The 27675-nt window shown below is 39.1% G+C and overlaps 2 protein-coding genes across 2 annotated transcripts in view; one reads left to right on the forward strand and one right to left on the reverse strand.

Moving 5' to 3' along the window:
* Positions 1 to 314: 314 nt before the first annotated feature.
* Positions 315 to 9246, reverse strand: gfi1b (growth factor independent 1B transcription repressor). Its single transcript, XM_012864158.3, has 7 exons — positions 9013 to 9246; positions 8609 to 8709; positions 8187 to 8366; positions 7879 to 8108; positions 6145 to 6282; positions 3384 to 3549; positions 315 to 787 (listed from the first exon to the last, which is right to left on the reverse strand). The coding sequence occupies exons 2-7, from the start codon at positions 8700 to 8702 to the stop codon at positions 609 to 611; spliced, it is 987 nt and encodes a 328-aa protein (XP_012719612.1). The 5' UTR covers positions 8703 to 8709; positions 9013 to 9246; the 3' UTR covers positions 315 to 608.
* Positions 9247 to 17556: 8310 nt separating this feature from the next.
* The window catches only part of tsc1b (TSC complex subunit 1b), a 39655-nt gene continuing 29536 nt past the window's right edge, over positions 17557 to 27675 (forward strand). Inside the window, exon 1 of the mRNA XM_012864194.3 lies at positions 17557 to 17847. The gene's annotated coding sequence lies outside the window, so the exon portion shown is untranslated. The remainder of the gene's footprint in view (positions 17848 to 27675) is intronic.

The raw sequence follows: 27675 nt of genomic DNA on the forward strand, positions 1-27675 counted from the left end.
GGTTTGTGTTTTCTTTAGGTTTTTTTTGGCGCTAGCTGTGCCTTTGCTTATCTAATTCCTGAACACTCTCCTAACTTTCCTTTCCTGTTGCTTTCTAGTCCACTACCAGGCCCCTGAGCGTGCATTTGCATGGCGCTCCAGGTGTGTTATTTGACTGCAGGATCACTCTGGTCACGCAACAGATTTTCACCTGACTTAACAGTCCTGCAGAAATTCAACATCCTGTTTTAAAAGAGAACGTGGCACACAAAAAAAAAACTGAAGAAAAAAAAAGAAACAAGACGTGAGCTTATGAAAGCCGGATTGCTTTGCTTTACTGTATCAAAAAGAAAAGCAAGGATTTTCCAACATGGCAATTTTTACCAAAATCATTTATTATCCCCAACAACCTGAATCATTCCTACAGAATATAAATAAACAATAAAACCTGAGTTTTCCCATTTTTTTCCCCCATTTACACGGATATGTTTCAAAGATGTATTCCTATATATTACATTTCAGTTTGTCTGAATGAGTCCTACCATCCCAGAAACACCAGATACTCAGGGACTGCATAATGTTTTAACAGAAATCTAATATGTACAAACATTTGGGCACACGGCTCGACTTCACTTCATGCCATGCTGACTCTCGTGGTGCCTGCGCAGATCCACCTTTCTCTGGAAGCCCTTTGAGCAAATATCGCACCCAAACGGTTTGAATCCCGTGTGCTTCCTGCTGTGGGTGATCAGGTTGGAGCTCTGGCTGAACGCTTTGCCGCAAACCTGGCACTTATGGGGCTTTTCACCTGCAGAATGAAACGGTAAAACGAGCATAAGGAGCTAAATCTTGAATTGATTTTCGCTTTTGCTGCAAAATCACTTGCCATCAATAAAAACAGCATCAGATGTTTTTGTCTCAAAGATACATTTTCCCATTGGTGCTGGAGAATCGTGGCTTTGTTCAGATTCGTCAAACCAATGCCGTCAATAAATTTCAACTGAACAGACTTCCTTTTATAGAGCTGAACGCGAAGCAGGAAAACCAGACATGCAAATTGATGGGATATTTGTTTAAGCTTCTTTTTCTGATTTATCAGCAGTTATATTACCACTGGAAACCATTCCTCCATGCTGCACCTGAAAAGTGGCCGATAGAAGCGAGTGCATCTTAGGACAGATACTAGCAGGTGATTCAAATACAAATTGAAACTTTTGCAGTTGCTCTGAAAATCTGTGAATCTTTCAGCTTACAGTTTTTGCTGTTTTGCCACTCTTGTGGATTTGAGATTATAAAACAATATCAGATAAAGATTATCTGAATAAATCCAAAAATAAGTTTTAAAATGATAAATGCACCTATTTATTGAAATGCAACTGTGATTAACGACAATTTCTTTTGTTGTTTTCACAAATTTTCCCGCTTGTAGAATAAAGAAAGTCACTAAACCAGAACCCGTCTGACAACATGAAGAGGACTGTAACATCTTAAAAACAAGCATCACATGTTGTTCAGATCTAAAGATTAAAGGTAGAGCCGAAATAGGTAATATAGGTAAGAAACGCCCATGTCTCTCTAACTGCGCATGCGCAAGACCATCTGGCAACATGCTCTTCTGCTCCTCAGGAGGATCACATGAAAAATCTCCCAAATTCTTTCTACTGAGGCCTTCCTTTTCTTCTCATAAACTTGTATGCGGTTTGCTTCTTGCAACTCTCAGCCGTTTTCAAAGTCTACAGTGAGAGCAGCTGAGCTACAACGAACGGATAATCGCTAAGCTAATTGCTAACCTAGCCGCTAAGCTAACCGGTTACATAAACACTAGAAGTGCGCATGTGCAGCCAGCAAGCGGAAACTAAGAAGGAACGAGCACGGACACTGGCGTTGCTTGAGCGAGTTAGGATGAATGCCGTGTGGGACAACCAAAAAGTGTTTCTGAACAGGATTACCAACTATAACTTTAAAGTCATTTATATCTATTAGTCTGAAAAGAGCTAAAAAGCGTTTTTTAAGGCTGCAGAGAACCACATTGAGAGCCCTTATCCACAAATGGAGAAAAGTGATGAACCTTCCCAGGAGTGGCTGACCAACCAAAGTTACTCCAAAGGCTCATACATGTCTCATCCAGGAAACCACATGGTTAAAAAATAAGCAAAGAGAAAAATCTGCATTTATGGGAGAATTCAGCTGTGAAAACCACTGCTGGCCAAAAACAATACAAAAACCCACATTTGCCAAACAAAAAATCTTGTTTTTCCCCAAGACTTTGGAGACACTAGTCTGTTGAGTGATGGGACAAATATTTTGGAGTGGCCTAGTCAAAGTCTGGTTTTAAAGCCAAGTGACATGGCAAGTGACACCAAAATTTTATTGTTACTCACCCCAGTACCAAAGCCTTAATCAGCTCACATCTAACATTTTTAAAAAGGGGCCTAAAAGAGGCAGTGCCCAGCAGACTAAGGACCGTGCGGGGGTTGAGGGATGGGCATCATCTAGAACAAGGTAAATAAAGGCTGAATAACTGAATGCTAAGGTAATATATCACTAACCTGACCAAAAAAAAATTGATAGAAAGATCACAAAGCTCACTATTCCAACTCCAGCTCACAATGGAGGAGTGTACGAGTTTTATACTCAGCTACTGACAGCAGTAGCTGAGTATAAAACTTTCCAGGAAAGTTTTATACTCAGCTACTGCTGTCAGTTTTTCCGGGTGACTTCATGATATCTTGAGCTAAAACCAATACTGATTTGAAATTGAAATGCAGTACTCTCGTTCAACATATAGAGGGCAGGTAGTTTGACACGAAAGTAAGATTTCAACATAAGATTCATATATATATTAATGTCCATGTCATTATTTTGACACTCTATTGGCAAAACAAAGTCAATTTGGGGGCGAATTACCCTCCAAATCAATTAAGTGAAAAAGAGTTTAAATTGTCATTCTTCTCTATAAAACACAAATTGCCAGTAATCGTAAATGCTTGATGGCAGCTGCTGCCGCCATGGGTAACTAAACCAGTTATTAGGTTTAGGTGGCAATCACATTTTCACATCGGGCCAGGTTGAGTTTTTCCTCCTAAACAAAAATAAATAATTTGAAAACAACCAGTTTTCACTCGGGTTATCTTCATCTCACGTTAAAATTTGCTTGATCTGAGGCATTTAAGTGAGACAAAAAAAGGAAAAACAGTAATCTTTCAATTACCTAAAAGCTTGTCCTGTTCATTTTTATTGGAAGAAATGAATTTAAATACTTTTTTAAAGTATAAATGTAGACCCACTGTCCTCAAAGAGCTGCTTTTCTAAAGGTTGACCTGGCACAGAGACTGTAGAGGCAGGCTGAGACCAAAACAATGTACGGAAGATGTTGACAGAGTGGGAGGATTGCTGTTAATTACCCGTGTGGATGTATGTGTGCTTCTTCATGTCTGACTTCTGATGGAACCTTTTCCCGCAGTACTGACAGGGATAGGGTCTGGTGTCGGAGTGGATGAGCAGGTGCGTGGAGAGCGTGGAGGAGCGCTTGAAGGATTTGCCGCACATCTTGCACTCAAAACTTTTTTCCTGAGAATTTAATGTTAGATCACAATTAGAAAACAGAAACAATGGTAAGAAATTCTGCACCAATTTGACAGCTTTTATGAATAATAACCTGTGGCCTTTTGGTAATGGAGCTACAGTGGATACTTTATTAGATTTTTTGTTCTCCCTGTGTTTTAATAAAAATTTCAGTCATTTCAGGATCTCCTTGGAACATCAGGAAACAACTTAAGCCAGAATGTGGATTGCTTTTAAACAAACACTTACAGTATATTCCTAAATATCGCTGACACGATCTTAGCCTAAAAACTTTACCTTTTGAAAGACCTAAACATCTTGCCATCCCTGGCAGCACATCTCTTATTGTTGAAGCAAATTTCATCATGATAGTTAATCAGAAAAATCAGTTCTGCAAACCAGAAAACAATTTCACTATACCAAATAGTTGCCTGAATGCTCTCCATATTGGAAACATTATAAACAGTCCTGAGTTATTGCCTTTAAAATCGCACCTTTTTGTAGTGTGAAACTTGAATTTAAGAATCACATCTCTGGCATCTGAAACATGTTCTAGTTAAAAGTTGGAGTATGGCTAACCAATGTTAGCCACACTATCCAATGTTAGCCACACAGGACAAACAGAAATGCATGTCTCAATATTTTATTCTTTGGATGCTTTAGCAACACTTCCGCTAATGGAGACTGAGCAGCGCTTCAAGATATACAAACTCTGAGGAATATAAATAAATAAATACTTTATTGTTGCAGTTATCACTGTGTTTTATGCTAACAGCAACCATATTGGATAGAGGTCCACTTGCTAACTATTCTTTACAGGTAAATGTCGGGAAACAAAAAGTCCTGCTAATTGTTCGGAAGTCTGATTCTTTTTTAGTTTCAATTTTGGAAATGCAACAGGAACACTCCTGAGTTTAGGACTTATTTAGGCACGTTCTGCTTGCAAGTCGGCAGAATGTTGGATTCGCTATTTGTTCTGATGCTAACTACAGTTAGCAACGTTACTGACAACATATTTTGCTTAGTTTTATGTATTTAAACACACAAGGAACATGTTATTAAGCATAAACACAGCATTTTCTCCACCCTTGGTTTAATGTTATATTAAACAGTTTGTTTGAAGTTAGAAGGACTCAGTTTTTTTATTATTTAAATGGGCAATGTTTAATAAACTCTTCATGCTCGTAGCTGTATTAGATTCCAAACTCACTTTAGGCAAGCTCCAACTTTTCGAGTCCAAATACCGAGTTCAGGCAGTGCTCTTGTTGTTTTTCATACTGGGAGCTTGGAAAATCTGATTTCCAAGTGGAAAGAGAATGCACCATTATTATTCAAGATGGCTGCCAGGCCTATTACTTTCAGTTATAAACTATTTCTTAGCACTTTTAACAATTTTGGATCTCAATAACCTAGGGTCACAGATGATACTGTTAGTGAACTTGCTCTTTTAGAGTTTCAATGCGTAAATGGATAGAAATACATTGTAATAATCTTGTTATGGTAATAGCAGTTAGCACCACAACAATTAAAATAAATCTCAATGTTTTTCAAGCTCGTAAATGCAACGCATGCGACTCGGTTGGGACGTCATTCCAGGGTCAGAACGATTAATTCACGGGATTTTTGACCAGGCTAAGTGTTGTTAGCAACACAAAACAATAATAATGCATTTCTCCAAATTTAATGGAAACAAACACTGCAATAAACACATCTGATGTCAGAGGATCTGGAATACTATGTATGAGTTCAATTCGGAGAGATGAAACCCATCAGAAGTGCAAATAAACAGAGTTTTACTGCAGCCATTATTCAGCAGAATTTTTAAAGTTGGGGTTGGTGATAAAATCTGATCTTCCAAATAGGAATTTTCCCTTTAGATTGGGATTTAAACAGATTTATAAAACATGACTCAAAGAATCCCTGACTTCTGGACTAAATGGAGTTTGGCAACAAGCTGACATGTTTCTCCATTTAAAAAAACAAAAAACTAGAACGTCAAGCTAGCGGCTAATGCTAACACTAGGAGGCAGGTGGAGATCAGGTTAACTTAGTTAATGTAAAACAAAACCTTGTCAAGTTAACTAGAAAATATTTTATTCTTTATTTTATTCTCAGAGCTTGATGCTGCATCCCCGTTGAATAGGAAACTAGTCATGGGATAGACTTTTTATTTAAATACTCGAATATGGTGGAAGCTCAGTGGTTTGGTGTTTACACCTGATGGCAGATTTAGATCATTTTAGAAATAATATCCGTTTAAACGTAGATCCTTGTGTTAAAATATATATTAAAAAAATAAAAAAGGATTGATAATGACTAGGTTTTTTGCACTATAAGCCTATGTGTTTAAACAATAAAGCCACACTTTCACCAACAGATGTTGTATAGTGGTCCGTTTGCCCCAGATTTAATGATATATATGCAAATTACCTGTTTATTTAATATCCTGGTTGATTTTATGACCTAGCACTGGGAAAATATTGAATTCCAAGTATAAATTAAAATCTGAATAAAAATAAACCACTTCTGCAGCAATAGTAAGCACTAAAAACAGAAAATGATATTCATTTGGAATGTTAAGTAATTTGTGCTTTTGTTTACCTGCGAGTGGACGTTCATGTGTTGCTCCAGGCTGACGGCATGCCCGAAGGTTTTCCTGCAGATGCTGCAGCCAAAAGGCCTCATTCCGCTGTGCGACCTCCTGACATGAACCTCCAGTCCATGAGGAGTTGAGAAAACCTGAAAGAAGAAAGAGTGTGACTTACATTGTTTTGAAAAAGCATTTTTGCGGCTTTTACAGACAAAAGGAATCTGAGTGAATACAAAAGACAGTTTAGAAATGCTCTATTTCATTTATCAAGGGGAAAAAAGTGCAAAAACCAAGCTGACTCTTGTTCATTCATGATTTAAATGGGATTATCCACTTTTTTTTTTATTCAGTGCCCCTAGTCAAACCAGAATTAATCACTTATGTTGAGTTTTGCATGACAACACTAAGTAGGTTAAAAGATGGGAAAAGCAACACATCATTCCCCAAACTGAACAATTCAAGAACAGATGACAAACAAAGTCATGATCTTTGTTCATTTTAAAAAAGTTACAAAGCCACTTCTAAGATGTTGGGACTCCAGCAAATTGGAGTTGGAGTCATTATCCACAAAAGAGAAAACATGGAACGGCGGTAAATTTTCTCAGGATTGCCAAGCCAACCAAAATAAACCCAGAACCACATTTAAAGAGACAGGACTGAAATGGTATCCATGGGCATGTTTTCCAGGGGCTTTTAGGGTACGATTTTGTGGATCGAGAAGAAATAAAGTGGAACGTCTTGGTAGGTGTGCACCAATTACATCTGGTGTAAAATTGAGCCAGCATTTCAGGCAGACCATCATACAAATAGTCAAACACGACAGGGGCAGTGTGATGATCTGGGGCCGCTTTGCTCCTTCGAACCTGGACAAAGCGATGGAACCAGAAATTCTGAGGGAGAATTACCAGCCATCAGCTTTGAACCTTAAGTTTTAGTGTCCTTGGGTTATGCAGCTGTCATGATCTGTTGGACTTTGGGTTTTTGATCATTTTGTAACCATTCAGCAATCAAACTCCCAAGGATAAAAAATGTATTGGTTCAGTTACTCTGTGTCAGATCCTCTGTTGTCCACAACCTGAAAATCTCTGGGATCTGTGTCTGTTTAGTTCTTGTCATTAAAACATCTTTATTTGCCACGCTACAGTTGTCTCCTCTTTGCCTTTGGATCCGTAGTAAAACCGAACCATGACAGCAGCGGGTCAGTGATGCAAAGCCTCTACATGCCATTTTCTGATTGGCTCACAGAACAAACGATGAAGGTTTTAGAGTGGCCTAGTCAAAGTCTAGACTGGCTCTGAGTAATATGCTGTGTCATGACCTAAATTAGACCATGTATATGTAGAAAGTGTCTTCAATGTGGCTGAATTTTTCCACATTTACATTAAATAATAGCGCTACCTATCATTAATGTTTGATTGCAGTTGTTGGGAAGTGCAGCACAGCCACTTTTTAGGTCTAGAAAATAATTTCCACACAAAGCCAGGTTGGTTTGGCTTGTCTTTTCTGTAATAAATGAAGTCTTCATTCAAAATCAGCTTTTTGTATTTAGTCAGGTTATCCTTTTTCTGATATCAAAATTAATTTGTTAGTCTGAAACTCTTAAGGTTGACAAAGTCAAAAACAGGAAAACGATCTGCAAGCAGGTAAACACTTTTCCACAGCGCAATAACTCCTATTTTATTTAAAAAATTGTAATAAAATACACCTTGTAAATTTTAGGGAAACCAGCACAGCAGGCTGCCTACTTTGTCACAGGTGATGCAGTGGTAGGTGTTGGAGGTGGCGGAGTAGTGCCGGCTGCAGTCCAGAGGCTGCTGCGGGGGTGGACTGCGGCTGATGTGGCCGCCGTACAGGCTGCTGGCGTGCTGCAGCACCGTGGGGCTGAAGCTCAGCTGCCGAAGCTCGTAGGAGGAGGACACCGGCTCCCAGGCGTATGCAGGCTTGTAGTAAGGTGGAAACTCAGCCATGTGGGGCTCTAACAAAACACAGGGAGGGGACGTTTAATGTGTGTCGTGGAGGCCCAGTGGATAGACTGCCTGCTTTAACTGCTGACCTGTTAGGTAGTAGGGCTGTGATGGAGCCACTGGAGGGCTGGCTGGCTCTGGGTGAACAGGTGAAGGACACTGAGACTCTGAACCGTCCTGCCGAGGCGAGCACCTGTCTGCAGAGCGGGTCGGCCCCTCAGATAGAGGCCCCACCGATGAGTCTGTGCTCTGAAGCTGGGATGGGACTTCTGATAAATGCACAAGAATTGAAAGTGGGATTTGTGCAAAGCTGAACACATTTCTCTGAACACACTATTAAACTAACTGCATTAAACTAACTGCTATGATAATGCATTTAAATTAAAAAAAGGGCAAAAGTAAAAAGAAACATAGCTTGTTTAAATTTGAAGCAAAAGAGTCGTGCAGGTTATCATTAAGCGCTTTAGATGAAGGTTCATTTGAATCGTATTCTGATAGATTAAAGTCTTACCAGCGTCTTCAGAGGCCCTCGGCTCCTCTACATAAGTGCGATGGATATTATATGAGGCGCACCTTTTGTTTTTCACCAGAAACGACCGCGGCATGGTTATTCTGCATCGGAAAAAATAACATGCAACATTTTCTATTTGTTTTTTAATATGGAAAATATTTAAGCAAAAGTTGTTGCCTCTTTATTAAAACAAAATCTTCTCAAATCTAACAATTTAAATTGTGTTTTTTCTCATTTTATAGAATCGGTTTAACCTAAAACGGGAAGTTTTTGTATTTTTTTTCTCATTCTAAAAAGAAAAAAATAGCCACTAACGGATGCATCGTAAACCAGCTGCGTTGCTTTCTATGAAACGATCATACAATTTATGAAAAAAGTGCAACAGGTGGAAAAAAAACACTCACCGTTAACTGGACAGCGTCCTCTCCTGAATGAAAACTATTCTAATAAACTTTATTCCCACTGAAGTCCGTCGGACCCGAAATGCGTCGCAAGAAGAAAAAGAAAAAAAAAAGTGTGAGAGAGAAAGAAATCCGTTTCCTAAAAGTTGGAGAAGCAAAGCAGAGTAAGAGGCATCAGCGCACTCGCCGCTCGGCCCTTTTCTCCCCCCTCCCTGATTTTCAATCAGATAACTTCGCAGGGGAATCTGACTGTGGTTTCAGCCAATGAAAAGGCCAAGCTGCAGGTGGAAATTTGCTTAGAAAAACAGCGGCCTTGGGAACAGTTATACAAAACAGGCCGAGCTCTGAGGGGAAGAGAGCCTCAGCCATAGGGCACAAAATGGATCCATCTCATTTCTATACAACGGCACCGCGCGAATTGGGCTAAAAACCAACAACAACAACAGCTAAAAGTATTTATTAATTTAAATGCAGAAGCAAGAACAACAAAAACTCCAGTTCAACTCAAAAGAACCCTGAACTCTCTCTGTTTGATTTACAGGATTTACACAAAGTAAAGTTGTGTGTTAAGATTTAGGAGTCTAAAGGCTCCACATGTACGTGACTTTAGCTCCTCCATGGACACACACGCCAAACCAGTCCGGGGGATTTACAGAGGCCACAGGGGCCCCGAGCATCTGCACACCTGACTGGCTGCACCGCTGTTTGCTCTGGTGACACATAGAGGATATTCATTCAATGACCGTAAAGAAGGGTTGATTTTTTTAATAATAATGTCATACAGTTATTATATTCAGGCGTTCTGGTGGCAGAAACGCAAGATAAAGTTTACGCGCAAGGGCGACATCTTGTGGAGTAACTTCCGCATTGCTCCCTCCACCGTCAGGGGCATGTTCTGGTCCCTTGGAATGTTTTCATGTAATATTTTCCCATTGTGATAATATTCATAAAGGTTATTAGCACTGTTTGAGGGCAACTCGCAGTTAGGCATCTGAACTAAATATACACATATATAGAGTGATGTGAGAAAGTGTTTGCCACCTTCTTGATTTGTTTTTGCACATTTGTTAAACCTCTGTTTCAAACATCAGAAATATTAAAAGAATTATTCAAATACAACAAATGCTGTTTTAAAATGAAAGGTTTTTTTATTATTAAAGGAAAAAAAACTTACATAGTCTCGTGTGAAACATGAGTTTTGGTCACCGCCGTTCCGCGTCTTTGCCATTTGTGGATAATCTAATGCAATCCAATCCACTTTATTTATATAGCACATTTAACAAGAGAAAAGGTTTCCAATGTGCTGTACATAAAAAAATAAATGAATAAAAAGGACACAGAGGACCACACAACTACACAGTGTTAAAAGCAAAAGAATAAAAGTGGGTCTTAAGACGAGACTTAAAACACTCCACTGTGGAGGCTGGTCGTAAATGGAGGGGCAAAGTATTCCAAAGTCAGAAACTACAGAAATGGCTCTGTGCCCTCTGGTTTTAAGCCTCGTCTTAGGCACTATTAGCTGAAGATAGCCCTCAGACCTCAGAGCACGTGCCGGAGAATAAATCTGGAGGAGGTCGGTGATGTATTGAGGAGCCATCCCATTCAAGGCTCTAAACACAAACAATAAAACCTTAAAATCAATTCTAAAACGAACAGGGAGCCAGTGCAAAGATGCAAGAATTGGTGTAATATGTTTATGTTTTCTGGTCCTCGTTAAAAGACAAGCCGCTGCATTTTGGACTAACTGCAGACGGGAGAGAGCTTGTTGGCTAATGCCTGAATAAAGTGCATCGCAGTAGTCCACAAGTGTGCATTTGACCAGGTTTAGTGTTGCTACCAGCATGAGGTGATACTCATGTTGCACAGGCAGTCCAACTCCAGCAGGATGGCACATCAGTATGTGCCTACCAGCCCAGTCTCAAGACCATGGAGAAGATCCCAGGAGACAGGCTGTTACTCTGGGAGAGCTGGGCGGGGCCGTCGGATGTCCTTAACTCATCAGCAGGACTGTATCTGTTCCTTTATGTGAGGACTGGTTGTTTGATTTGTTTATTCAATCAGTCAATCAAACAATTTGTTTTCAATACAACAGACATCACTGAAAACAATATCAACAGGATGATGGAAAATGTACAGGCAAATATTTGCCTGTCCTACACATCAAATGAAACCCATCATTATGCTCACAATCATACTTAAAGGGTCTTTATTAGTCTCCCTTGTGAGACTTTTTTCTCGGATTAAAGGGGCGTACCACATAAAAAGCATAGGAAGTGTAGGAACGTAGGAAAGAAAAACAAAATATAACATTAGTTATGAATATAAATTAATAAGCAAACATAATGTGAAGCAAGGGAAAACAAATAAGCACAAGACCAGTCATTTACACTTCAAACCCTCAACTATTATCCCACCAACCGTTTAAAAAAAAAACAATAATGAACTACACATTTGTAAATCTATACTTGCATCAATCTGTAATTTAACTCAAAGAACAGAAATACACCTCCCTTTAATCCCGTTTAGCGAAGGAATAACTGACTGAGATCAAACCAGCCGAATCAGACCCGCCTACAACATTGGAGTCAGGATGAACTCCTTAATCCATTAGAACCCTGTGCTGGTGCAGCGGATCGTGGCTTCCTCCTGGTGCAGAATAATGCTCGGCTTCATGTGGCAGCAGTATGCAGGCAGAATCTTTTACTATGCACTGGCCTCCATGCTCCCCTGACCTAAACTCAACAGAACTATCTCTGGAACATAATATTTAGGTCCACCTGGTGACGTCACCTCAGTGTCCAGGAGCTCAGTGATGCCCTGGTCAGGATGTGGGAGGAGACACCTCAGCACACCATTGTTATCCCACACAGCATGACCTGACGACTGCAGCAAACTATCACCGAACCATGACACTTCCACCTCCAGGATTTCCAATTGGTATGAGGTTCTTTTCCTATAATACTGAATTTAGTTTAAACCAATGGTGTCCATAGCGTGGCCCGGGGATTTTGTGCAATTCAACAATGATTTGACACAACAGCACATGTGAGTTATGCAAATGGAGACTTTTTATTCTTAATTAGGGCAAGAGTGTTACAGATAAGTAAAAAATGGTAGGCACAGCGCAAAGTAGCATTAATTTCTTATTATAAAAAGGGCACATTTGTTCAATGACTTTTACTCAAATGCAGACTTTAGTGCAGCAAAATCGACTTCTCATTCATTTTTAAAAATTTGCTAAATACAGTGACTGTTTTCAAAGAAAGATGCAATTCCTGTTACTATTGCATAGAACAGACAAAAAAAAATCTAATACGATCCAAAAGAATTTGCAAAAGGGATGACCATCTTTTGACACAACAAAAGATGCAAAACCCCTTTTAAATTTTTTGTCTGGAATGATTTAGACATCCCTTCAATACATAAAATTTCACAAATTGATTTTATTAAAACAGTGCATGATCATAATTTGTGGAGCCGGTAAAACGAATAATCACCCAAAAAAATTTGGAGGGAATTTTAGTTAGTTATTTCCATATTTTGGCCCTGAAGTACTTTCTACGCGACAGCTTTGGTCCACGTGATAAAAAGTTTGGACACTCTTAGTTTAACCCAAACACATTCTTTGTTCTTGTGTCCAAATAATTCAGCTTCAGACTCATTTGTCTGATAAACATTATTACAGGAACCCTGGTCTTTGTCCACATTCTATTAGGCAAACTTCAATCTGGCCTTGACATTTTCCTTGATTTTCCTCCACTTAAACCTCATTAAACCCCGTATCATTGTCATAAACTGCTTCGATCTACTTGCTGAAGGCCTCAGACAATTTATTTAATCTCACTGTGGCGTTTGCTCTCACTTCATCAATCAGAAGCACAGCAAACTAAGTATCTCTGGTTTAAACAGGGGAAAACCCCTTCAAGTTGTGGAATAATCTTTCTATCATCATATAAACCTGATGTGATACACCTGTGCCACTGTAAAAAGGGAATTAAAAGTAAGTAAAAGTTTCTTGAAATTAGTGTATCTTAAAACTCAAGGAAACTCACTTGATGTAAATAAGACTATTTGCCAATGGAATGGGCATTTTTACCCCTAAAAGAAGATAATTAGATACCCTGCACTTGAAATAAGATGATGGACAGGAAATGTTCTTATTTTAAGTGTGAAACTCTTATTCCATTGGCAAATAGTCTTATATGCTCAAATCAAGGAAAAATACTCTCTTTTCAAAAAAATGCTACTTACTTTTAGTTCCATTTTTGCAGTGTGTGGGATTTTAACTAATTCAGGTGGGAATAAATGTGGGGGAGACCAAATTTAGCTCTCATCTTTTTATGACATTTTACCTCAAAAGGTATGACCTGAACTTCTCAGCATGGATCCAATGAAGAATTGCTAAATTGATGACGCAGGCGGCTGGAAGCCAAAGTACAAGGAGACTGGGAAGAGCAATCATAGAGACACAATATTAGAAAGGTGTGTACAACCAAGAGCCTGGAGAAGAGGTTGATATCTACGAGTCCTACCAATGATTAGAGAGAGATGGACTGAAGGATGATACAGATGTTCCAATCAGGGCAACACAGGAACAGGCACTGCATTTAGGATTAATGGATGTACGACATCAGACATGAGTCAAAAAGTAGACTATCCATCTGTCCATTCATCCGTCCGTCCATCAGTTACCTTTCGCTAATCTGAGATTTGCTTGAGGGAGCATCAGGTCCGGCAGGAAAACTTAAAGGTAGAGTCGTCGATTTTTCTGGAAGTTTACCCAAATCCCTTTTTGAATAACTGTTTTTTGAATAAAGCTGTCTCTTCCACTCCTCAGGGGGATTCCAACAAAAAAATCTCCTATATCCACTCTGGTCTTCCTTCTACTAAGGCCTTCCTCTTCTTCTCATAAACGTGTACATAGTTTGCTTCTTGCGACTCTCTGCCATGTTTAAGTTATACGTTGAGAGCAGCAGAGCTACAATGAATGGCTAACACTGAAGCTAACCGCTAAGCTAACCGGACACATAAACACTAGAAGTGCGCATGTGCAGCCAGCAAGCAGAAACTAACAAGGAACGAGCACGGACACCGGTGCTGAGCACATTAGAATAATTGGCATATGGGACAACCAGTAGATAAGGTGATACCCCCAGAACTGGAGGGACAGTGGGGTGTGTGGGCAGGACCTAAACTCTGACCAATCCCTGCCATTCGGACTGAACGGCAGGGATTGGTCAGAGTTTTACAGGTCTGCAGCTCCAATAGAGATCACATTTTTTAACTTCCTTTGTCTGAATACGTAATGTATTGACTATTTTCAGGTTGGAAGGACCATTTTATCCAGTATAACAAAAAGTGTTTCTGAACAGGATTATCAACTACAGCTTTCAGACATCCTTCTCGCCATTAACAGTCTCCTGCTTAGTCTACAGCGTTGCCAAAGCATTCCTATACCAGGAGAGATCAAACCGTCCATCAAGCAAATATCATCAATCTTCTCTGAGGTCTTCTCCCACTGTGACATGCCTGGAGCACCTTCAGGGGAGGCTCCCACACCGCAAAACGGATCTAAAAGTAAGTAAAATGTTCGTAAAATTTGTGTTTTTGTCCTAGATTTGAGCAGGTAAATAATATTATCTGCCAATGGAATGAGTATTTTGACCCCTGAAATAAGATAATTAGACATGCTGCACTTGAAATAAGATGATGGAGATGAGTTGTTCCTATTTTAAATGCAAGAATCTTATTCCATTGGCAGATCATCTTATTTACCTGCTCAAATCAAGTGCACATACATTCACTTTAATAACATTTTACTTATTCTTATTTCCGTTTTTGCAGTGCAGGGGGCATCATAACCTCAACTCAACTCATTCTTTTCAAAATCAGAATCAGACATACTTTAATCATCCCAGGGGGAAATTGTTGTTTCAGTACAGTCGCCATAATATGAACAAACAAACATCACAAACATTTCAGGGGGAGACGATTTACTGAAGCCTTGCTGCCAAGGGCACCACGCGGTGACCACAAGGCGCTGCCATTACTCTGTGAAAAGATAGAGGCCACAAAAAAAGGGAAGGTGAGAGGGTAAAAAACATAACTCAAACTTTATCCTATAATAGGATACATTAACAGGATATAGTTTCGATGCTAAGGAGCAGCAGCTCTACTTTACGTTTACAGCTACATGAAGACTCCTTAACTTATATCTAAAGCGGAGTCTAGCCAACCAATGGAGGAAGTTAATGATACATACCTCATAACCATTGGTTACTGAGGCATAATAAGCCCCAGTAAGCAATAATGCTACAGTAATTTACAATTAGAGAACAACAGAGGTAATGCATTGTGGGGGCTGAAGGAATTTTACCCAACAGATGACAGATAAGACAATGGCCAAGTGTACAATAACACTGTAGCACAGTTATCTGCTGCAGGAAGTTAGAAACGTAGCTGTTTATAATGCATATACCTCAACAGTAGCCACAAAACCTTAAGAACTTTACCTCATCTTTTATTGAATATTGCTCAACATTTAGTCAGTCGCTATACATATCTTCACATTTTGACATTTTGTCACATTACAGCCATTGTGTGTTTTATTAAGATTTTATTTGTATAATATATATATATATATATATATATATATATATATATATATATATATATATATATATATATATATATATATATATATATATATATATATATCACCTCCTTAACTCTGATACCCTTAAGCAAAATCCAAATGCACCTAACTGCCTGCAGAATCACTTTATAAGAAAGTACCAGTACATATCAGTATAAATCCAGAAGTTTTGTGCAAAATGTGTGTCTTATTGCAGCTAATGCTGCATGTAATCCCAAAGACATAATCTCCATGCTGAAACATGGTGGTGATAACACCATGCTGTGGGGATAATTTTCTTGTGCACAGACAAAAACCCATCCCCTGCTCCCCTAGGGGATGGGTTAAAAGCAGAGAACAAATTTTGTTGTAATGTATGTTTCAATGTATGTTTCAATGACAATAAAGATGATATTACCATTACTAATAAAAAATGATTTAGGTCAGCTTGTGTTTGTGTAGTATCAGAATGGCTCAGAGTCTAAATCTAAAATTTCATTAAGAATCTGTGGTGAGATAAGCCAAATTTGACTGGACAAATATTTCAGTCTCTATAGGTGTGCAAAGCCACAAAAAACGGATGCTGTAACTGCAACATAAATTTGTCCCACAAGTATTTGGATGCACGATGTATCGGCATCGACACAGAATCAGTCCATGCAAGTCAACTTTTAACATTCACAAAGGTAAAAGTGAGCTGAAATTAATAACCAATGTTTTATTTCCATCCTGTTGTCATGTATGTGGGGTTGGTCGTGTGGTATTTGTTTGGTCACTTGACAGTGATTGTGATGCAGGGCACCATGTGTTTTTTTTTTTAACTGAAGCAGAGATGCTATGTGTGCATATCAGTAAATATCAGTTATTGAACACAAGAGCAATATTGATATCGGATATTAGGGGTGTAACAATACATCTCTTGTAAGTGAGACACTGAGCCTCAAGGGACCAACTTGTATAACATAAAAGAAATTCAAGCCACCTTGAAATATGGATTCAATGATTAACGATCCAATTACATTAATGCAAAAAGAAAATATCAATCCATATCATAATTTTTATGATACGCCTGTATTTTGAAATCCAGGCATTTGAATTTAGTGAACAAGTGATGTATTGTGATTATTATGTTAAAATTTGATTTTTTAAATTTAAATGCCTGATAACTGTAGGAGCTTAGAAATAAAACGGAAAAATTATATTAGTTTTATTTTTTTGTGGGTTCTTATCAATACAAATAACAGTGTTAGATGGGCAGATAATACTCCATCATATGGCACGTGAATTTCTCCACTGTGAGATCAAAAAAGTAGCCTATATCTTATCTTATCCTATATCGATCTCATCAATCTGAAATTGTAACAGACTTTGTTATATTGGCAAATATTGCATCGTCATCCTGACAAATATATATAACATCATATTATAAGAAAGCTGGGGATTTACACCATATTGACAGCCCCCATTTTCATATCACTCTATCTCTAGTATCTACTCAGGGTGATACACACATTTTATTTCCACTTTACCCTTATTCACTGTTGATCTGTTACATAAAATTGTAGTAAAATGAATTACAGACTCAATGACTACCATCCAAAGGTAGTTACTGAGTGTGAATGTGGTGGCAGGTAGTTCTTTTATTTGTAGGATGAGATTCTAAATGTTATTTTAATGGCCTAACGCAAATACATTTGGTTTGTCCTTTATTTTGAAGCAACACATTCCAGTTTTTCAAGTTAGGTTATAGTTTTTTTTATAACTTTAATTAGATGTTTACTTCTTATTATATGATATGTATAAATAAATAACATTTTTCATCACAGCGATATATTTTGTAATTTATTTTTTTTCCCCCAAGAACTACATTGCGCGTGCGCTCTCTGCATGTGGGTCACGCGAAACCGCATTACACAGTTCAGCGCTCCACCAAAAAAAACTAAACTTTAGCTGCGCGACAGCGACGCGAATCGGTCATTAATGGCGTGAAAACGTGAGCCGAGCGTTAGCCGTCGAGGTCGCGTTGACTTTTAAAAGCTGTCGCGGTGAGAGTCTGGAAGAAAAAGCGGCATCCGTGAGCACCCATGCGCGGCGAGTTGCGGGATTAGTTTGCTCGCAGTCTGACAGCGGAGGCTGACTTCGGTGGGATGGGCTGTGAGGTGTCCAAGATGGCGGCGCCCTGTAGAGTGAATCTACTCTAACAGGTAAACAGCTCCAGTTATTTGTGAATAATCCGGGTTGTTGTCTGCCGATTCCTGCTCGGACGGTGTGTTACGTTAAGCTTGAGCTGATCTGGCCGCTGTAGCTCCAACCGAACCGGACTGACATGATGAATAAATGTTGCTCGGAGTGTGGGTCGCTGCTCCCAGCTAACGTTAGCTGTCGGCGCTTGGGGTTGACTTGTGTTTTTTTCCCTTCATCTCCTACTGGACAGAGCCGATAATGAATAGGATAGAGTTGATATTTCAGGGATTGCATCTTGACTTTATCTCGTTTAAAAAAAAATAAGGTGTAACGGCGTTGCTCGGTGCGTTGCAGAAAAGAAGTGTTTGTGTTTTTTAGAAGCGGGTAAAGTAAAGCCAACCCTGCCCATTGTTCTCTGCGAGTTGTTTACGACAAGCAGCAGCAGCAGCAGCAGCCAGTGGTCAGCCTCTATGCAGCGGCTGCTCGTCTGCTTGAACCACGTTGCATTTAATGCACCTCAATGCTTGGCTTTATCTTTAACACAGTAAGCATTCACGATTTGGCCAGAAGTTAAACCTCGTCATTTCTGTCAGGATGTTTGGTCAGATCCTTTAACAGGAGACCACAGCGCCCTGCAAAAGCATTCACGCCTGCAACCTCAAACTTCACTGTTTTTTTTTTTTGTTTGTTTGTTGTTGTTGTGGGATTTGAAATGATCAACCAAACACAAAGTATGGCTTAAACGTGAAGTGGAAATAAAATGGTGCATGCAAATCTTTTTGGGTGTGTCTCTGCAAATTTAGAGACAGACACTTTGGCCTTTTCTCCTTTTGCAAAATAGACCGAGCCTCTTCAGATTCAATGGAGAACGTCAGTTTTTAAGACTTACAATATGATCAATATGATTAAAGTCTGGACTTCCCCTTTTTTATTTTTATTTTAGCATGTCATCTCAAAGCATTTTACAGAGTCAGTTCAATCAAATGATCCAGAACGATTGGTTAAAACGTTTCCTATTTTAGGAAACCAATGACTCGCAGCATTCACTCCTCCTGGATGAGCGGCTACACAGCGGGCATGCATGTTGCGACAGTGGAGAGGAAAACTCCCCTTTAACGGGAAAGAAACCTCCAGCAGAACCAGGCTCAGCGTGAACAACCATCTGTCATGGCGACTTGGGGTTTGAGAAGACAGAGCAGACACACAAAAGAAACACAGAAGCACTGATCATGGAGTACTTTCCATGTGGGAGAAAAGTAAAACCGCAATGAAAGTACTAACTTCTATGATCTATGAGAGAAAGTCAGCTAAGCAGATAAGCTCTGAGCCTGTTTTCAGGTCTAGAGGATCAAAGACAGACACTCTGGCCTAAATCAGCAATTCTTAACGTTTTACATCTAGCGCTAGCAAATACCTTATTTTTCTTAACCTGTGTGGAATCAAGGCTGCAAAGTATATCACTAATGATCCCTCGTGGAATTTCTTAGACTGCAATAAATATTAGGAAAATATATACAAAGCTAAACATTCGTGCTTTGTATTTCAGTAATATATTTGGTGCTTTTAGGAATGCTTCCGGTTGCTTTACTGCCAAAGCAGCTGCAGCAGCAGCTGTAGAAGCAGCTGTAGAACAAAAACCTGGACCCTATATAGTTTTAGGCAGTTTTTTATTTATTACAAGTCATATGATCGCCACAGCATTCACCAACGCTTTTTGGACGTCAGAAGTTTTTCTGATACATTGAATAAGTTGAATTTGGTCATTTGTGGTTTGGATCTTACCAACCTGGGGATTTCCAACAATCTGAGTGTCGGTTTGCGCTTTACATCGATGTTCACGGTGAAAGAAAGGTTGCATTGGTTATGCGGTACTTTATAAGAAGTTTATTTGCTTATGCTTGTGCGTTAAGGACTGGCAGTTATTTGTTCATACGTTTACTGTATGTTAGGTGAGTTTATTTTGAAAAAATAAGAGTGCTCATTACAGTTTACTGTAAAATATGTGGGTTTTGGGTCTTCAGCAAACAATTTTAGACAATATTTGCCAGCATGTTGTAAATATATTTCATAAAAAGTATTTGGTCATCAATAGTTGTTCTAGACCCTATCAGCAAATCAGATTTGGACGTTTGAACGCGAGGCTTTGAGATCTGCTGATATAATTGTTTCCCTTTTTTTGTAGCTCTGGTTTTGTGTTTAGAGTTGTTGACCTGCTGGAAGGTGAAGCTCCACTTCAGTCTCAAGTCTTTACCGCCTTTAAGAGGTTTTCCTCCAGGATTGTCCTTTATTAATCTCCCTCCATCTACTCTGACCAACAAAGCCAGACCCACAGCATGACGCTGCCGCCACCACGGCTCAGGGTGGGAATAGTGTGTAGTGTGTAGGCCTAAAAGATGTTCAGGATGCACTCTTGATGTCATTTGATAATTATGGAAATAAGAACATTGAGTATGAATGGACGTTTGAGTTTTTGGACCTTACCTCGTTATCTAAACAATAAAAACATCTGTATTTCTGACAAACAAAAAGGTTTTTAAATGGTAAACGGACAATATTTGTACAGCACTTTTCCAACCATACTGACATCTCGAGACACATTCACACACTGAGTCGCACCCACTAACATTTATACGGCAAATTAACTTTCCTCTGATCAAGGAGCAAGTTAAGGCAAGCGCACAACATGTAACAAGGGGAAGCTGAGTTAAAACCCACAACCTTTTCGTTTGCGAGATGACTGCTCTACCCACTGAGCCACAGTCGCCCATTTAGATTTAGATGACTTCCTTTATCTTTGATGTGCCCAATCAAAGCTCAAGATTTCTTCCAACTTCCATTGGTGGTGTAGTTTTGTCAGTTACTGACAGAAAACCCACTGATGAATTCAGATTCATTATAAATGAAGAAAAACCCAACAATTTCTGTGTTTTGTTTGGGATTTATTTGGCCTTTAGACCCACTCAGATCAGTTTTTTTTTTAACTACATGTGGTTATTAAGCTGTCTGCTGTAGCTGCCTAAAACCTTTGTTTTTGGGGGCTCTTTACAAACAAAATGAAGTGATCAAAGATCACAAAATGATTCCTAGAACGTGCATTTATTGTAAAATAATCCACTCCCGATTTGAGATGGTAGATTTTTAAATGGAGCCAATCAAAATTACTTTCAGATATCTTGAATTGAATCAAAATAAAATGATTTGTAGAATCTGAAATGAATGATCCCTGAATAAGTACGAGTTTTATGTTTACACATCCTGAATTTTTAAACATTGATAGATAGATATTCCCAAAGTTTGATTCAGTGAAGTAGAGGATTTTTAATAGGAGAACTTGTAGGAACCCAAATTTGGGTCCAAGTTCACCAGAACAGGTGTTGCTTTCAACTGAGGCTCCCACCTGAGCTGTGGATCTCTGCAGCTCCTCTAAAGTAACCATGGCCCTCTTGCTTCGATTATTAAAGCTGCAGCAGGGGACTTTTGTACAAATGTATTTTTTACATATTTGTTAAAAACTGCCACTATATCCTGACAATAGAATATGAGGCAGATAATCTTCGGAGGACAAAATCAAGCTCCTGTGGTGCCTTCCAGTGGTCTGACTGCCATTTGCAGAAATACGCCGCTCCCAGTAAGAAACAACCAATCAGGGCCAGGAGGATTGTCTGACTCTGATTGGTTGTTAGCAGTGTCAATCACTCTTGTGTATGCTCTGTTCTGGGCTGGTATTCAGCTCCCTTTACTTTGATGCCATTAAATAAAGTCCATTGCACCCGTTTGCCTTCAGAGTCAGCTGACCAGTGTTAGCACACAGTCGGTATTTCAAAGTAATCTTTGTCCACTGCATAAGCCTTCTAGCCACCATCTAATTTGATATTTATATTTATATTAAAATGTATAATAAACTACACATCTAACGCAACATAAACACACTTCAAACTACACCATTGCACATTTGACACCGGGCCAACCAAGTCATGCTAGATATCCTGAAAAGGATAAATTTTACAATACTTTGAAATGAGCAGGCGAGAGTGTGGTGGTGATCGTTCAGCAACTCCGTCACCATAAATATACAGCCAAAACTACAATAATCAAATCATATTTATGTTCGAATGGCCTAGTCAAAGTCCAGAACTAAATCCAATTAAGGCTGAGTTTTTTTTTGCCAAGAGGAATTGGCATACATTTTAGCCTCTGGACGTCTAAAGCTGATAGAAAGACGCCTTTTAAAAGACCTGCACATGTCGTTGCAGCTAATGGTGATCCTACAGAGTATTGAATTCAAGGAGAAAATGCTCATCAAATCTTTTCTTGGTGTATAAAGGAGAAAAACAGCACTTAAGTTTGTTGTACTAACGTAAAGTTAAAGGAGTATAAATATGTTTGTGTGAGCTTAGCAGCTTGGTCCAGTACTTCAAAACCACATATCTAGGCAACACGCAGTGGCACATTACACCATAAAGATGCAACGCACAATGTGCCCTAAGCTCATAAAGCACAACCAGTGCAAAAATGTCATAGCACAGCTCAGTGCTCACACAACTTGATTATTACTTTTAGAGATTATTCTTGTTTGGCCTGCACTGAGTCCTCATATCAACCTGTTAGGACACCTTTGGGATGAATTAGAGCAGAGACTGAGAGCCAGGCCTTCTCGTCCAACATCAGTGTCTGACCTCACAAATGAGCTTTGGGAAAAATGGTCAAAAGTTCCCATAAACACTCCAGAGCCTTGTGGACCGCCTTCCTAGAAGAGTTGAAACTCTTATAGCTCCATAGCTGTTATAGCTGAATCCAATGGATTAGGAATTGGAGGTGACTTAAATTAATGTAATTTGGAAATGTAGTGTATTTATGCACAGTTAAAAACAAATAAATTTGTTGTGGGGTTAAAGAGCCGGGCGAGAGGTGGGGTACGCCCATCACAAGGCAGCAAGGTTTAGTTTCATCAACCCAGAGGACATTCTCACGTGGTTTCTGGAGATTTTATCCAGACCTGGGTGTCTTCGCTGGAAGAAAATGCTTCAGTCGTGTATTCCTTCTTGTAGGGCTGGGCGATATGGATTAAAAAATAAATCTCCGATTTTATCATACCAAATCCGATTAATCAATTTTTTTCCTTCTTTTTGTTTCATAAAAACAAATTAAAGAAATTATTTTAAAACCTTGCTTTTCTGTCAAGCATTTCATCAGGGAGTTGACCTGAATTCAAAGTGCAACTAAAAACAAGCTGTGAAACATGCAAATCAACATGGTATCCGTGCCATTATAAACAATAAAAATATAACAAAACATTTGCTGCTAGTGGTATTACACATTGAGCTAAGAACAGGCTTCACTGCACTTGTGAACTTCAAACTAAGTTTAAAAAAAAAAAGTAAATAAGTAAATGAAGTACCTCGTATTATGGTAAAAAAAAAGTTTCCACTTAACAATATTTTGACAATATATTTGCCTAAACATATATTCAGCATCACAAGCTGTTCTCTTCATGGAAACCCAATGAGTGTATTGGCAAAATAAAATCTAGATTTTCCAAAAATGAAATCTTAAAGAATTGTAAATTCGAATTAATCGATTAAATCGATTTATCGCCCAGCTCTAACTTCTTGTTAGTCCCAGTATATGGAGAATGTAGGAGCTGATTCTCACCAGGACTCCAGCTTCCCCTTCAGTTGCTGTTGGCCTGCGGGCTGCCTTCCTGGCCACTTTCAGTCTTGTTCTTTCAACAGCAGCAATTGTTTAAATTCTGCTCCTGACAGATACTTTTAAAAACTGAGTGCGTAAGATCTCTGCGAACTGCGGCTTCAGCTAAAAGATGCAAACCTGACTAAAAAGCCCTGCCAGGAAAGCTTTACTTTATATCACACCAGGCAGACTCAATATAATTGGCAGATGTAAATTTGAGAATTAATGCTGAAATTAAATCAGGAAGCGCATCAACAAAGAATTAGTTTCAGGGATATACTCACTTAATCCACCATCTTATTGCTTAATCTTTTCACCCCAACAGATTTGCTCAGCAAAGTATGAACAGACGAAGTTAGTGATTTACTCGATGTGAAATATGGAAAAGCTGGGGGGAAACTTTCACTGAAGCGCCGCTATTTGTTCTGGATTTACTGCAAATGTCCCCAACACCTGTTAACAATTTCCAGTGGAGATTACAGCCGGTGACCTGAGGAGAGTCTGAGAATTTAAACGCCGTGGATAATCCCGCGCTGGGAGGTACACGTCGGAGAAACGTTCAGGCGTGCTTCTGTGCACGCTGTTTCATGCATCACATGTCAAACCAGCTGGAAGCTCTCACAACAGAGGCACTTTTTGTTAACAGCCAGATATCAGCAGCCGTACAACATGTTTGAGTAATAAAACCACAGTAATCGGAATCTATAGCGTTTCTAAGAGCAGGTAATCCGTGTCCGGGTCAGTCTGGACGATGTTTGCAATCTCCGAAAGAAAATTCTTCAGTCGATGCTCTTGATGGATGCTTAGATTGTTCTCTTAAATTTACCGTAAAATATGACAATTTAGCAGTTGATTTGAGTCTGTAAGTAAAAAACAAACAAAAGAAAACTGGAAAATGTATTTAAGTTGTATTTAATGGGACTGTTCTGTGTTTACATCAGGTAGGGATAACCTTTACAGAATAACTCAGCGTTTGGAATCTTGCAGGTCTGTACTTGCTTATCAGCAGGGAAAAACTGTATTTTTCATCAGTCAGGTTCCAGTAGTGTCCTATTGGTGATCAGCTCTGCAGGATGGATCTACAGTATATCATGCTTCAACTTCGATATATAATCCATGACTGTTCATCTTTAGCTCTGTGATCATGCTTTCTTTTAATACACTGCAAAAACTGAACTAAAAATAAGTAAAATTGTCTTAAAATTAGTGTATCTGTCCTTGATTTGAGCAGGTAAATAAGATGATCTGCCAATCGAATAAGATTTTAGCTCTTAAAATAGGACCAACTCATCTTCATCGTCTTTTTTCAAGTGCAGGATGTCTAATTATCTTATTTTAGGGGTCAAAATACTCATTCCATTGGCAGATAATATCATTTACCTGCTCAAATCAAGGACAAAAACCCACATTTTAAGAACAATTTACTTATTTTAAGGTCTGTTTTTGCAGTGTAATGTTTGAATTTGGGCTTTTCTGCACTTAAACCCCTAATACTTTTCCTGATTTCCTAGTTTGCTCCTAAAAGTTGACTTCAGTTTCACCCATTCATCTTTCATTTTGTATTTTTAAGCCATTTTGCTTTGAATCGTCTGCCTGGCTGCTTCGATTCCTCCCATTTTCTACCCGGATTTCTCCGTTTACAACCCTCTCATTTTTTTCTGGATCTCTCCAAATTTTGTTTTTGTCAAAGCTGATTGAGAACATGCGCATACTTTGTTGCTTTACCATGTGTGAGGATTTCATAACCCTTTCCATAGACCAGTGCACGTATTTGTTCTAGACATGCAAATTATGCTCTGATTCCACATTTATCTTCTTTTTGCTTGATCCAAAATGAGGACGTTCAGAAAATAACAACAATGTTCTTTACTTATATCCAGAATATCCAATTGATAAATTAAAAATTTGGCTTCATTTCTGCCTCTTTTTGGCTGCAAATGAAAACAACTGTCTCAACATCCTCCAAAAGTAGTGACTCAATGTATTTTTTTGCCCAGGGTGTAGTTCTATATCTTTTGTGCTGCTATTTATACTTTTGTTTCTTTTTTTTCCAAAGAAGGGGGTGGGAGTAATAACATCAAAAAAGAAGAAAGTGGTTAGTCCATTAAGATTATTGATTACTTTTAAGACAAAACAAGCCATTTTTATTTAAGTGTTTTTTTCTATAAAGTTAATTTACTTCTGCATCAGCAGCACTACTTAAAATGTGCACTTTAAAGCATGAAATAGTACAGTGTCACCTCTGGCATTCTAAAAATCAATTAATTCTGTATACAGAAACGAAAAAGCCTGATAGTTAAAAAACGTCAAATATGATGAGATTAAACTGGGAAAAACAAAACGGACTTCAGTCATGAGTGCAACTCAGAGGGGAACAGAATCTGTCTCTGTTAATCCCTTAAATATAATGGATTCTCTGTCTGGATGCAATTACATTCCTTTAGATTTTAACATTATCTACACGGTTTAATGTCATTAACGTTGGATGAGTAAGTAAAACGGATCGGGTCTGCTGCACAGAGTCTGCACATCAACAATATGCATGTAAACCAAGACTTGAGCTGCTGCCCTCCAAGGTTTAGATGCATCTCTGCTCCAAAACACACCTGAGTCTAATAAATGGCTCCTTCTGCAGAAGACGATGACATGCTGAGGAGGTAGACAGCCATTTAAATCCAGAGGTTGTTGCAGAGGTGCATCTCAGCGTAGCCCTGGAGGCATGGAGTCAAGTACTTCTGCTCCGGACCGTCTGTTAAGTTGAAATTTGCCTAATTTCAAAGCACTTTAAGCTGTTTATGTTAAACTTATGCCAGCTTTGTTGTTTTTTATTGTATCGGTGAGACAGGGTGTAGTCTCTTCAGCTGCTCAGCTGTGGAGATTCAACCATACAGAGGTCCAAACCATGCTTTGACCAACAACAATGTGTTTTTAGACTTAGACAACTTTATTGTAATTTTGCATGTATGGAGTGCATACTGAACAAAATTTCATTGCATACAGCTTTCGACAGTGTAATGGGATTGCAGATGGAATAAGACAACATTACAATATAAAGTGCAGCATTGATCAGATGTAATAATGCAGAAGAATGTTCAGTCTATGTGCAAAAATAATGGTGCAAAAAGGCGTTTGTATGGAAAATTATGGTGCACTGCAAATAAAATGTGCAAAAAATGCAGTAAAAGTTGGGCTGTGTACTATTTAAATTGATAATTTCATGCAATTTGTTGGAGTTTGATTAAAAAAAAAAGAACCTATTCCGTGAAGCAAAACAAAGACGGACCTGAAGAAAATCGGAAACGTTATGTCCGATCTAAATAAGACGTAACTTGGTCCGTCCAGGGAATGCCTGATCGGTGCATCTCTAGTTCACGCTCCCTTTGCTAAATAAATGGCTGAGCTTCTGCTTGCTGTTGGCTCAGTAGCCGGGCAGTTACCCAGACCCAAATCGTTTATTCAAATTCCCAAATGAGGGTATTTATCTTTCTTTTTATGATGCCCCTTTTTTTGAATATCCACGGAGGAGCGTAGCGGGCTGGAACAGATATCGTCTCGCACACAGATTAAAAACGTAATTTCCCTCGCCTGCATGGAAGCGCCCGGGCCGCATAAAGCTTCTTTGTGCGATCCTGAGCGCTCATGGCCTGAGATCACATCCAGTGTTGCTCATGTTTGCATCCCGCGACTGCAAGACGCTCGCTGTCTGCTCTCCACACCCAGACGTCCGACCACATGAGCCATTAGTTGATTGATAACAGTGGGACAGTTGTGCTGCGGACACTTCGCTGGATCAGGAGCAAACAAACACGTTGAGCTGTACTTTTGCTTATCTGTGATGGAATAAGTACAACTGTGCGTTTCCTCTCATAGGATTGGGATTTCATGTTACATCAATGCCGTTTTTGTTGCTTCATCATGCACCAGATGAAGATATTTTCTGTTTAATGCCATCTTTATTACCAGTGTGTGGTTAAAGCGGATATTTCTGCTCAGAATTAAGATTCCACCAAAGTGTATTTGCTGCTGCGAGACTTTGAAGTGAGATCTGAAGAGCTGACGAGGTGTCTGTGCTGATTCATTGGCAAATAAGCTGCCGGCTGCAGACACCCTGGCATTAATGACCTGACCATCAGGATTAGACTATAAATGGGCTGCAGACG

The sequence above is a fragment of the Fundulus heteroclitus genome, chromosome 8 (assembly GCF_011125445.2).
Source record: "Fundulus heteroclitus isolate FHET01 chromosome 8, MU-UCD_Fhet_4.1, whole genome shotgun sequence".
Taxonomy (NCBI): Eukaryota; Metazoa; Chordata; class Actinopteri; order Cyprinodontiformes; family Fundulidae; genus Fundulus; species Fundulus heteroclitus.